Source organism: Carettochelys insculpta, chromosome 22, assembly GCF_033958435.1.
Source record: "Carettochelys insculpta isolate YL-2023 chromosome 22, ASM3395843v1, whole genome shotgun sequence".
NCBI lineage: Eukaryota > Metazoa > Chordata > Testudines > Carettochelyidae > Carettochelys > Carettochelys insculpta.
The window spans coordinates 5,443,601-5,455,989 of NC_134158.1; the positions used below are offsets into that span (position 1 = coordinate 5,443,601).

Consider the following 12,389-nt stretch of genomic DNA (forward strand, 5'->3'; position numbering starts at 1 on the left):
CTTATGTAGGTGCCCACAGGCTCAACTGAGCAGTGCAACCGATGTTCATTCGGCTACACATCATCTACTGTGCCTGAACCCACGGGCCACCAGCCTGTGGTGTCAGACATGTAGCTCTGAAGGTCCACGTTTCAATCTCGTGTGGTGACCAAGATGGCTTTGTTTACACAGTTGCTTGCATCTAACTACTCAAGCCAATGTGTTGACCTGGTGCATGGAACTGCAGCTAGCCTCAGAGGACATATGCAGCCAGGTTTATTTTATGCTTGGTTTTAATGCTATGATTTACAAAATAAGAAAAGTGTTGAAAACAAGTGACATTTCATATCAGAGCTGGGCACCATTTTTTCAAATGGATTTTTTTCCCTAAAAAAATTGCCTTTTTCTATACTGAAATTTTTCATGAAAAATTTTCAGCATCAACATTTTTCATTTTCTACACAAAAATGAAACCTTTTATTGAAATTGCTACTAAAATATGGTAAGTTTTATTTTTAAAAATGAAAACCCAATTTTTGGTAAATGAAACGTTTCAAGAAATTTGTTATAAAAAGTTTATTTTAAAAAAATTGAAAAAAAATCACTAAAAGTCAATTTCAGGTCCTTCAAAATCGAAAGACATTTAGTCATTTTTTGGCAAAACTATATTTCCTTTTCTCAACCAACTCTGTTTCGGAGCTTAGTGGGTTCTTCCTCCATCTCTCTCTCTCTCTCTCCCCCCTTGTAATTGTCCCACATTAACAAAAAGTCAGAATTGCTTTTTAGACAGTGGGAAAATGTATTTTTTTCACCCCGAACAACCCCAAAGCAGTTGAACAAATTGAGCTAAAACATTAAAAGAGAAAAAGATCAGCCAAATGCAAAGCTTTGAAAATGTTGTTGTTTGTGTTTGAGGGGTTACAATGGAAATATAATAAAAGATTACAACCTTAACTGCAGTGGCCACAGCCAGCCTCCACAATTATTAACGACTATCATTAATCATACACATTTATATGGCGCCATAACATGGCATTGTACTTTACAGAGATTAAAAGGCTATCCATGCTTCCTGCCCCAAAGAGCTTATAATCTCATCTTGATTTTAACAGTCCCATTGACCTTAGCAATGCAGGATCATGACCTATTTGAGCCATACCAAGGACATGAAGGCTACGTCTACATGTGCACACTACATCGAAGTAGCTTATTTCGATGTAGCGACATCGAAATAGTCTATTTAGATGAATAACGTCTACACGTCCTCCAGGGCTCGCAACGTCGACGTTCAACTTTGACATTGGGCAGCACCACATCGAAATAGGCACAGCGAGGGAACGTCTACACGCCACAGTAGCACACATCGAAATAAGGGTGCCAGGAACAGCTGCAGACAGGGTCACAGGGCGGACTCAACAGCAAGCTGCTCCCTTAAAGGGCCCCTCCCAGACACAGTTGCACTAAACAATACAAGATCCACAGAGCTGACAACTGGTTGCAGACCCTGTGCATGCAGCATGGATCCCCAGCTGCCGCAGCAGCAGCAGCCAGAAGCCCTGGGCTCAGGGCTGCTGCACACGGTGACCATAGAGCCCCGCAGGGGTGGAGAGAGCGTCTCTCAACCCCTCAGCTGATGGCCGCCATGGAGGACCCCGCAATTTCGATGTTGCGGGACGCGCAACGACTACACGTTCCCTACTTCGACGTTGAACGTCGACGTAGGGCGCTATTCCCATCCCCTCATGGGGTTAGCAACTTCGACGTCTCGCCGCCTAACGTCGATGTTAACGTCGAAGTAGCGCCCAATACGTGTAGCCGGGACGGGCGCTATTTCGAAGTTGGCGCCGCCACTTCGAAGCAGCCGGCACGTGTAGACGTGGCCGAAGACAGTCAAAGGAAAGAGGCTGGGAAAGGGATGGTGGGCATTAAGACAAATACAAAAGAATGACACGTAATAGCAGTAACCCAGTCATGCACACGCTGATATTCCTGGATATCAGGCTGGGCTAGAACAGCTCAAGGATGTGGAAGTCGGCAGTTTGACACGTGCGTGTGGCAGCCAGACACCACACTGAATTTGTTGTGCTTTCTGCCCCTAAGTGCAGCTGATAAACTGAACCCGCAGGTATCTCGGTGCCAGCCAAGCATCTCCCCGCTTCCTTCCGGAGTTGAATTTTCTCCCAGTTTCACTGAATGGGCAGCATTCAGAATCAGCCCTGCACTGAGGAGACTGGGAAAGAAGCTTGTTGACTTTGGACTTGCCTTTGCTAACGGCCCTTCCTGGCCAGAATTCACAGCTTCTTAGTGGTTGCAGCCCTGGACCGTTCCAATTATTACGCTTCCTAGCTGAGCTCCAGCCAAGGCCCAGGCTGGTGCTTGTGCTGCATGCTGTATAGACACAGGACAGACAGACAGTCTCTGACCCCCATGAACTGACAGTCGATGCACTTCCACGGCATTGGACTTTAAAGTCACAGCAGCACAATGTAGGGACAAGCTATTTACAATCAGTTTGAGAAATAAGATGCATTAGCACAGCATGCTGCTGCCAGTGAGTGCTGCACAGTTCCTCTCTGGGCACTAAGGCAGTCTGATTTTAAAGACAAAGGGATACAGAAAATAGCACTGGTACAATTGTTTACAAACAACGTAAGTTGAAAGACGGGACGTCTGTGTTACAATTCAGGCATTTACAAAAACGTAAGAACTGGGGGCAGATGAAAGATTTTTCCCCAATACAAATTCGAGCTAAGATCATCAGATCTGATTTCGTGTAACTGAACAGCTTCACTGTCTGCACTAGTTCCTACACAGTTACAGGGACATGCTAATGGGAGGTCAGAGTGGGAAAAGAAAACAGCCTAAGCTTTCCCTAGATGACTGGAGGACTATAATGCTCTCCTACTAGGAACAGTATACGCTTCACTTTCTGCAGCAATGAGATATTGTCACACAAAACAATACAAAATAAAATAAAGTTCTGATCCAAATGCTGGTGGTCGCACCAAGGTGTTGGGGATTGTCTTGGTGGCAGCTGGAAGCACCCCAAGTCCAAAAGCTTCTGGTCTGATACTGAAGAACTGATGCACGAGTTAGTTCAGAAGCACATTCCCCACATCTCTAACACATGGGTGTCCAGGAAAGGGTCCGAATTGCTGAAATTACACAAAGGCAGAGGCCTGCTCAGGGTTTTTGTCACTGGTTTCCAAGAGGTGCAGAGAAGAAGGGTGTCTGCGGGAAGGGGATGAGCAGAAGAAAGACCAGGAGCATCTCTGTCTGTCTGAGATTATCGGTGAACTCGTCATGGGAAGAGGTGCCGCACAGGCCGAAGAGAGACAATCTGCCTGCCCAGTGAAATGCAGAACATGCTCTGTCTCTGGTGGGCTGTACTTCCTCACACGCCACCTTCAACCAGCGCCCCTTCGCAAGCCCCAGCCACAGTGTCCCCCAGTGTTGTTTCTCCACGCGGTTTTCCGCACACTGGCCTCCTTCCACACGCCGTTCTGGTACCAGACTCGCTGGGAGGAGCCAAAGGAGCCTGCAGAGACGAGATGCTTCCAAAGAGGCAGCGACGCCCTCTGCTAGCTCCCACACAACACCTCTCCCATGGGCAGGTTGTTCCACAACTGCCCACTGTGGCCTTGCCGGCTCCTTCCTGGGAAGAGTCTGGTTCTGGCCACTGTTGCAGACGGAGCTGCAGGGACCACGCGTCGGAGCCAGTCTGACGCTTCCTGCTCTGACTCTTCAGCTTATCAGCTCTTGCAGTCCCCACAAGCTGGAGCATTGTTGAAACACAGGCCAAGTTTCATTAGTGCCTTACTAGTGCATTCAGCTGTAGCTGGGTATTTTATTCCACCCCCCCAGAGTGAACAGCTCCCTTCCCTCAATTAAAGACGACCAAGTAGTGCAAAACCCTGCCGGCAAATACCTCCGTCACCTGAAAACCCGCTTTCAAATTGCTTTGCAAGCCCTGTTATTTGTGAACGGATTGACAAACACAGTTTGCACTGGCCAATGCTGACGGCCACAAGCCTTTAGATGAGACTTGTTCAAGGAAGGAACAAATTTTGTTCTGAATGAAAGAGAATGAGTTGTGGCTGGAAGCAGTTTATAAAAATTCAAGTTGCTCTGCCAATCGGGGAGCAGGAGGTGCACCATGTGATATTCCTCGACATTGAAACACTTTGGAAGATGCTGTACATGATGGTGGCGGGGGCTGTAGCTAGACAGACAACCCAGTCAAATGAAACAGCTCAAAGCAGGTAATCACAACCACTGAATAACTGATGGAAAACTTGCTACATTTTGCAAACAATCCCTATGTCAAATATATTCGTAAAAACTACTCAGCCCCTTTCAAATAATAAAGTTTCTTAGAAATTTTCACCCGCCTGCAGAGACTTTGCGCCCAGAGAAAACGGTTAACTCTACGGAACAGCTGCTTTCGGCCATTTCTGTGAAATATCAGCCTCCTTTCTGCACTTTTGGCCACCAGTTCTGCTCACCACCGCACAGACCCAAAGGCGGGCAGTTTGGACAGGACACCAAGGAGAACTCAGTGTCCGGCTGGAAATGCTGCAGGCGTTTCCAGGAGACAGCAGCTGACAATGCCAACCCTTGCATGAGTGCTGCTTTCCAGGTCATTCTGCAGCCCAGTGAGCTTGGACTACACAGCGCCTTCTCCTGCGCGAAGGAGCCCTGGGCCCCACAGCGCCATCTCCTGTGAAGCCCTGGGCACCATGCGGACCGAGCACGCAGACCCCCTGTGGCACTCCTCAGACTGACCCTTCTGCGAGTTGGTGGCTTTGCCTAGGCCAAAATGAGCAAAGCTGTAGTTGCTGTGAGCCTAGGCCGACAGAGACAAGTTGGGCAAGCCAAGAAAGGGACCATCACCGGGACTGTCTCAGGTGGCAGCTGACACCAGGCATCTTGCATTGCTGCAAGTTTCTTATGAAGAAAAGCAAATACTCCCAAAGGGGCTACACTTACCCAATTAAGTCAAGACTGGAGGCCGGCCAGGACATACCCAGGCCTCTAAGGATGCACCATGCGGGGAGAGTCTTGATTTGTCCTTGTCTCTTGCTTCTGCTATGGAGACACTGCCATGGGGAAGACAGGCTGAAGCCGCACTGGGAGCGCCCATGCATCCAGCCTCACTGGGAGCAGCCACTCCTGCTCTGAGCAGCCTGCAGGCCTAGGGCAACCATATCTCCCTGTCCCAAATATGGGACAGTGAGATGGGGGGGAAGGGTGGCTCCACCAAGGCCCCGAGAACCAGGAAGGAGGTGGCAGCTCTTCCAGGAGCCCCAGGGAAGTGGCAGGGACACGGCAGCTGCCCACACTCCCCGGAGGCTCAGGGAAGTGACCTAGGTGCTCTCTAGCCAGCAGCTGCTGGTGGAAAAGGTCAATGACGGAGGGCCCAAATATGGGACAATTAGTCCCTTTTAAAAAATAAATCAGAGCACCCTTTTAGCATCCCAAATATGGGAGCACCCCTCCAAAACTGGGATGGATGGTCACCCAGGGCAGACCTCACACACCCCTGGGGCTCTGCTGCTGCCACTGAGTCCCTTGAGCTGGAGTGGAACAAATTCTGGAGCCTGGCGAGTTACAGGGCAGGGGCTGAGATGGGGGTGCAGTGCAATGATGGCTGTGGGCAGCAAGGGGTGAGGGAAGGGAACCTGCCCTGGGGCACTTTGCCTGCAGAGGGAGAACCAGAGGATCCGCCCGCCTCCCCTGCTCTCTCAGCTCAGCACCGCACCAATTGCAGGACAAACTAGAGCGGGGACAGGTGGGGGGATGTGATTTTTGGTTCAAAGCTTTTGTTAACGATGATTTGCACCCTTGTGCATGCAGGTGTCCTGGACGGCCTGGGAGTGGGGCTGCTCTGACAACCACAGCTGGGCGCAAGTGTGTGTTTGGGGAGGCTATTTACACAGGAAGGCAGGTGTGACAGGGCACAGGGGGATCGGCCAGATCTCAGCCACATCCCACCCTCTGCACGAGACAGTGTGCAGCACTGGGCACGAAGCCCAGCCCAGCGTGATGCACAGCACTGGCAGCGAAGTCCAAACGGTGCATGTACGCCTCCCTCCACAACATGCGTGCACACTAACAGGCATGTACACGCGCCCATGGACACGATGCTCACAAACTTGCACTCACGTGCCCATGCACACAACATGCGTGCACACTAACAGGCATGCACACACATGGACACGATGCTCACAAACTTGCACTCACGTGCCCATGCACACACAACCACTCATACACGTACACACACATGCAAAAATGGCCACTCACATGCCTCCTCTTCTGCTCTGCAGAAGCCGTTCCGGGGGGAAGATGGCCGTGCAGACCCTGCCCCCCAGCTGATACTGATGCATCTGACAAAGGGGGTTTTTGCCATGAAAGCTCATGCTCCACAAGTCTGTGACTCCATAAGGTGCCACAGGACTTTGTGTTGTTTTTCCCCACTGATACGGTCACCCTGGGCCCAGCTAATTCCAGTCTTGGTTATAGGGATGTTTTCTTTTTGATATAGACAGCTGAGCCTGCTGGGAGTAGAGCTGTGATCCAGGAACTCATTCTGTGTAGGTCAGTGATATGTTGAAACAAAAGATGTGGGTCTCACTGACCCCAAAGCCTCTGTACATAGCTCAGGCAATGGGCAGGAGCTCTGCAAACTACAGAATGTTGGGAACCATCAGGAAAGGGCTAGAGAGTAAGACAGGAACTACAATAATGCCTCTGTCTAGATCCACGGCACGCCACAAATCCAACACTCAGCGCAGTTCAGGTTTCCCCAGCTGAAAAATAACATGGCAGAACTCAGAAAAAGAAAAGGGCAACAAAAATGATGAAGGGAACGGACAGCTTCTATCCATGGAGAGACGGGAAAGTGCAGCTGGAAAAGATACGGCTGAGGGAAGATGCGACAGGTGTAAAGAAAATTACGACTGATGTGGAGAAAGTGAATCAGAAAGTGTTATTTCCTTCTTCACTTAACACGAGAACAAAGGGTCACCCAGTGAAAAGGGCAGGCAGCAGGTTCACACAACACAGGGGAAGGCAACTTGGGTGAAAGTTAGCACGTCACAGCTCATGATTCTAAAGACAAGAAGGAGTGAGGGCAAAAAGACACAGACAATGCAATTCACAAAACAGACCTCAAGGACTCAGAGCCGATAGGTGCGGTCCCCATGGAAGGAAATTCACGGGGAAAAGGAGTTACAAAGAGTCGGCAGTTTCTAGAAGAGATATTATTAAAGACTGGACGCCTACCTCTAGATAGCTTAGCAAGATACCAATATAGCTGCGTCAGGAGCTCTTTAATGACCTGAAAAATCAAAACCAAACGGCACAAGAGGTAGAAACGTGGGAAAATTGTGAAGGATTAGTACAAAAGAATAGCACAAGCATACTGGCACAAAGCCACAAAGGCTAAGGCACAAAATGACTTACACCTAGCAAACGACATACAAGGCAACAGGAAGTTCTGTAAATACACTTGACGTATGAGCGAGAAGGTGGAAAGTGCAAGTACAGGTGCAGTATTCAAAGGGAAAAGAGGAGCAACAATGGGTGACACATAGAAGGCTGAAGTATTTAACGCCACTTTTGCTTCAGTCCTTACAAAAGCGACGGATTGCGACCAGGTGATTAACACTGTTAATACGAACAGGAGGAAAGGAACAGAAGGGAGAATAAGTTAGATACAGTATGGGTCCTGTTGCCAGGGCCTGCTGAAATTCATCCGAGGGTATTCAAGGAAATAAGTGAAGCAATTTAAGGAACAAGTTGATGCAACCTCTGAAGCATTAGAATTATCATTGAGAACTCCTGAAGGACAGGTGAACATGGTACATAGTTTTTTAAAAAGTGGGAAAGAAAATTATAGGCCAGGCAGCCTAATTTCAATATCCAGAAAGATATAAAACAAATTATTGCACAAACAATTGGTAAGCATCTCGAGGATAACAGGATGAGTGATAGCCAACAAATTGTGCCAAACCGACTTAACATTCCTGGCTGGGAAAGGAGACAGACATTATATATCTTAACTATTAAAGCTTTTAACACATTGCTGCATGGTATTATCACAAGCAAACTAGGAAATGGGATCTAAATGAAATTACTACCCAGAACACAAATGGCTCAAAGACTGAATTCAAAGAGCAGTAACTAATGATTTGATATCACACTAGAAATATGTCTAAACCGAGTCCCACAGGTCTGTTCTCAGGCCAGTACCATTCAATCTTTTTGTTAATGACTTGCACAATGACATCTAAAATCTATGGGTGACACCAGGGTGGGAGAAGTTGCAAGCACTATGCAGGAGAGGATTAGAATTTAAAATGACCTTGGCAAATTAGATAATTGGTCCAAAATCAACAAGATGAAATTCAAGTACAACAAGGGCAAAGAACAATGTGTAGGGAGAAAAAACGAACTGAACAAAGATGAAATGAGGAATAACTGTCCAGGTAGCAGTAGAGCAAGAAGGGATCTGGGGCTTATGCTAAATCACAAATTGAATACAAATCAACAGGATACTCTGGGTCTGGGATGTACTAACAGGAGTGTCATATATGAGACACCGGTGTTTGTCCCACTCTACTGCACTGGTGAGGCCTCAGCTGGAGTATTGTGGTCAGTTTTAGGAACGACACTTTTTTAAAAAAAAAAAAAAAGCGATCAAATTGGAGAGAGTTTGGAGGAGCACAACCACGTCAAGAGGCTTAGATCTGTGAAGACGGGTTGCAAGAATGGGGCACGTTTCACCCTGACAGAAGACGACAGAGGGGACCCTGGAAGTACCTCCAAATAGTTGTTTTAAAGATAATTGCCATCCATTGTTCTCCAGCTGCACTGAAGGTGGGAAGAGAAGTAACAGGCTCAGTTTGCAGCAGTGGAGATTTCAGCCAGATATGGGGAAAAACTTTTGAACTATGGCAGGTTATAACTGGAGCAGCTTAGTAAGAGACTGCAGAGGGACAGCCCATGACTGGGGGTTTTTAAGAAGAGGTTAGATAACACTTGGCAGGGATAGTCTGGGCCTTGCAACAGGGAGACAGACTAGATGGCCTCTTGCCGTCCCTTCCAGCCCCAGACTTTTATGATCCTTTAAAGCACACACACAATCACATCCACATCCACATCCACATCCATCCACACACACACACACACAATCACATCCACATCCACATCCATACACACACACACACACACACACCCTCTCTTTTTAAGCCACCAAATTTTCACATCCCCAAGGTCCTGAACAATAATTTCTCCTACAATCCCCTCCCTCCCTGTCTTCCCCGCCCCACTCCTGTCTCTGGGGCCCTGTCAGAGGGGTCGGTGACTCTAGAAGTTCTGGCTGGGGTAGTGCCACAGTGGCAAGAAGGTGTCGGGGTTCTCGCTGGAGTGGGTTCTCTCGTGTCGCTTGTGGTGGGAGCTGCGGCTGAAGCTCTTCCCGCAGTAGATGCAGATGTAGGGTTTCTCGCCCGTGTGGATGCGCTGGTGCTGGGTCAGGGTGGACTTGTCGGTGAAGCTCTTCCCGCAGTCGGGGCACGTGTAGGGTTTCTCCCCGGTGTGGATGCGCTGGTGCCGGGTCAGGTTGGAGCTGACGCTGAAGCGCTTCCCGCAGTGGGTGCATTTGAAGGGCTTCTCTCCCGTGTGGATCCGCATGTGTTTGACCAGGTCTGAGTTCTGGCTAAAGCTCTGCCAGCACTCGGCGCACGTGTTGGGGATCTCGATGACTGGTGCCCGCTTCTTGACTTTGATCTCCCTGGCCTTGGCCGCCGGGGGCTCCCCGCTGCGGTGCGAGCATTTGCCCCTGCCTTTGGCCGGGGGGTTGCGCAGGTGCCGCTTGCGGTGGGAGCTGCGGCTGAAGCTCTTCCCGCAGTCGGCGCACTTGTAGGGCTTCTCGCCCGTGTGGGTGCGCTGGTGCTGGGTCAGGGTGGACTTGTCTGTGAAGCTCTTCCCGCAGATGGGGCACTTGTAGGGCTTCTCGCCCGTGTGGATGCGCTGGTGCCGCACGAAGTTGGAGCTGACGCGGAAGCTCTTCCCGCAGTAGCTGCACTCGTAGGGGGTCTCGCCCGTGTGGATGCGCTGGTGGGTGATGAGCGTGGAGCTCTGCCGGAAGCTCTTGCCGCAGTCGGTGCAGATGAAAGGCTTGTCGCCGGTGTGGATGCGCTGGTGATTCACAAGGTCCGAGCTGTGCAGGAAGCTCTTCCCGCACTCGGAGCACAGGTTGGGCCGGTCCCCCTTGGGCGGCGGCTGGTAGACCAGGCTCTCCTCCTCGGGGGGGCTGCGCTTCGGCTTGTCTGCCTTGCGCTTGTTCTTGGGCTTCTTCTTCTCCAGGGCCTTGGCCACGCTCCCCTTTGTCTTTTTGGGCGACATCTCAGCTGGTTATTTGCACTGGACCCTTGGGGCGGCGGCGAACTACTCGCCTGCCTGCTGGAACAAAGAGAGAGCCCAGGTGTGAGCCATTACTGCTGTGTTTACAGCCCTGTGTTTGTAGAACTCCAGCAGCTCTTGGTTAGTCCCTGGGCACTGTGTAACAAACTCAGTTAAGGAAAAGTCATTCATGTCACTGCAGCATCTAACGGTCGGGGCCCCATTGTGCCAGGCGCTGCACAGACGCCCCGTGGCAGACAGGCCCTCTCCCCAACGCTTCCTCTCAACTGGTAAGACAAAGTGGGGATGCAGGAAGGGCAAACAAGCAAAGGCACTCGCCAAAGGTCACGCACCTCAAACAGAACCCAGGTGTCCTGCCACTGGGTCGCTTTGCCTGTTCATCCAGCGAGGTGTTTGTGTAGCCCTTATCACTGCAACATCTCAGCACCTCAGGCTCTTTAATGTCCTCCCCTCCCATGCCACCGCGAGGCAGGCCCTGCCCACACTGTAAAGGGAAGGGAGATGCCAAAATACTGAAGACTGCACAGGGTCATGCAGATAATTTGTCCACGCTGGAAATGGAAATCAAGACTGACTGTCACTTTTCGAAAGTCCTGCGTGGTTCGACCACAAGTCACTTAAGGATGATTTACCAGACAGGACCTCTGGCTCACTTGGGGCAGAAGGCAGACCAGAGGACAACAGTAAGTTATTCATAAACAAATAAATAATGGTGCTCGTCTTTAAGGTGCTACAGGACGGCTGGTTCCTTTCGTTAGATAAACACAATGGACTCTTCTCGTCTTAATAGCAATAGCCAAACACACTTTATTCCAGTCCCTTGACCTGGGATTGGAAGACAGAAACCTGAACGAGAGGACTGAGAAAGGTAAAAACAAATCCTACTCATTTGTTTTAGCATTTCCTAGGGTGTTCCCAGCACAGGACTGAAAATCACAGATTTTTTTAACCTTCCACGTAAGAGAGCCTGACTCAAAGCATCCGCTTTGAGGGACCCCCCTGGCAGTGGCCACAGGGCAGCACATTCCCCCCAGCAGCACTAGGATTAGGCAGAGGAAGGACCGATTAAACCAGTCTGTCTGAGCACAGCAAGTCATTAACAATTTCCCATTTACAGCACAACAGTCCATTTTCCCAGTTTTTATGTTCACAATTGCTCTTGGACAGGCAGGAAAAAATCTCAAACCTGCTTGTTTTGCAGAATTAGAGACACTGGGTGACAGCAGCTGCCTCTGTAGATGTGGCCGGGGCCCATCTCTCTGTGCTGCCCCAATTCAGACTGGCGATCCTTCTGAAGCAGTGGCCCATCCCCAGTTACATCAGCTCAGATGGCGATCACGTCCGTGCTCAGAGGAAAGCGTGTGGCAGCACAGAACGAGCTGTACACACAGATACAGCCGCCTACGCCCCAGCAGCCAGAAGCTGATCTGTGCCTCGAAGCAGCACCTAGCCATCCCTTAGACTCCCTTCTAGCTAAGGGCATTGCGAGCGCTCTTCAGTGAGTGTTTCTGGGATTGTTCTCAACAGCGAGTACTGCCGGCCCCGCTCACGCTGATTTTGATTACTGTGATGATGATAAAATAAACCTTACCCTCTTGGACCACAAGAGTCACATGATGGTGCTTCTATTCCCTGATCAGACAAAGAGGCTTTTCAAGGCAGGACCGTCTACATCTAGCACGTGAAGCAGATTCCAGCAGACTGTTATGGCCAATCCTAGGAGACAAAATGACCATGGTGTTGGTTAGCTCCAGCAATCGCCCCAGGTGAGAGAAGGAACACGGCCACGCGGCCCCCACGAGCGATCAGTTTTGAACAGCACAGTATAGCGCTAGCTTTGTGTTGGGCCTGTCCACCTAAGCACCTCCATGGCACGCACCAGCAATGAACCTGAGCACCCCCACTGCTCCTGCTGAGGCACCATAAGGAACTGCACTTCTCTCTGCTTTACAGGGGGGACACAGGGGCACAGAGACATTTAAGGC

At 50.0% G+C, this 12,389-nt stretch overlaps 1 protein-coding gene across 1 annotated transcript in view; it reads right to left on the reverse strand.

Annotated features, from left to right (window-relative positions):
* Positions 1 to 547: 547 nt before the first annotated feature.
* Positions 548 to 12,389, reverse strand: part of LOC142024654 (uncharacterized) — a 46,226-nt gene continuing 34,384 nt past the window's right edge. Inside the window, exon 4 of the mRNA XM_075016807.1 lies at positions 548 to 10,391. Within this exon, the coding sequence (XP_074872908.1) occupies positions 9,349 to 10,391 (1,043 nt within the window). The 3' untranslated portion in view covers positions 548 to 9,348. The remainder of the gene's footprint in view (positions 10,392 to 12,389) is intronic.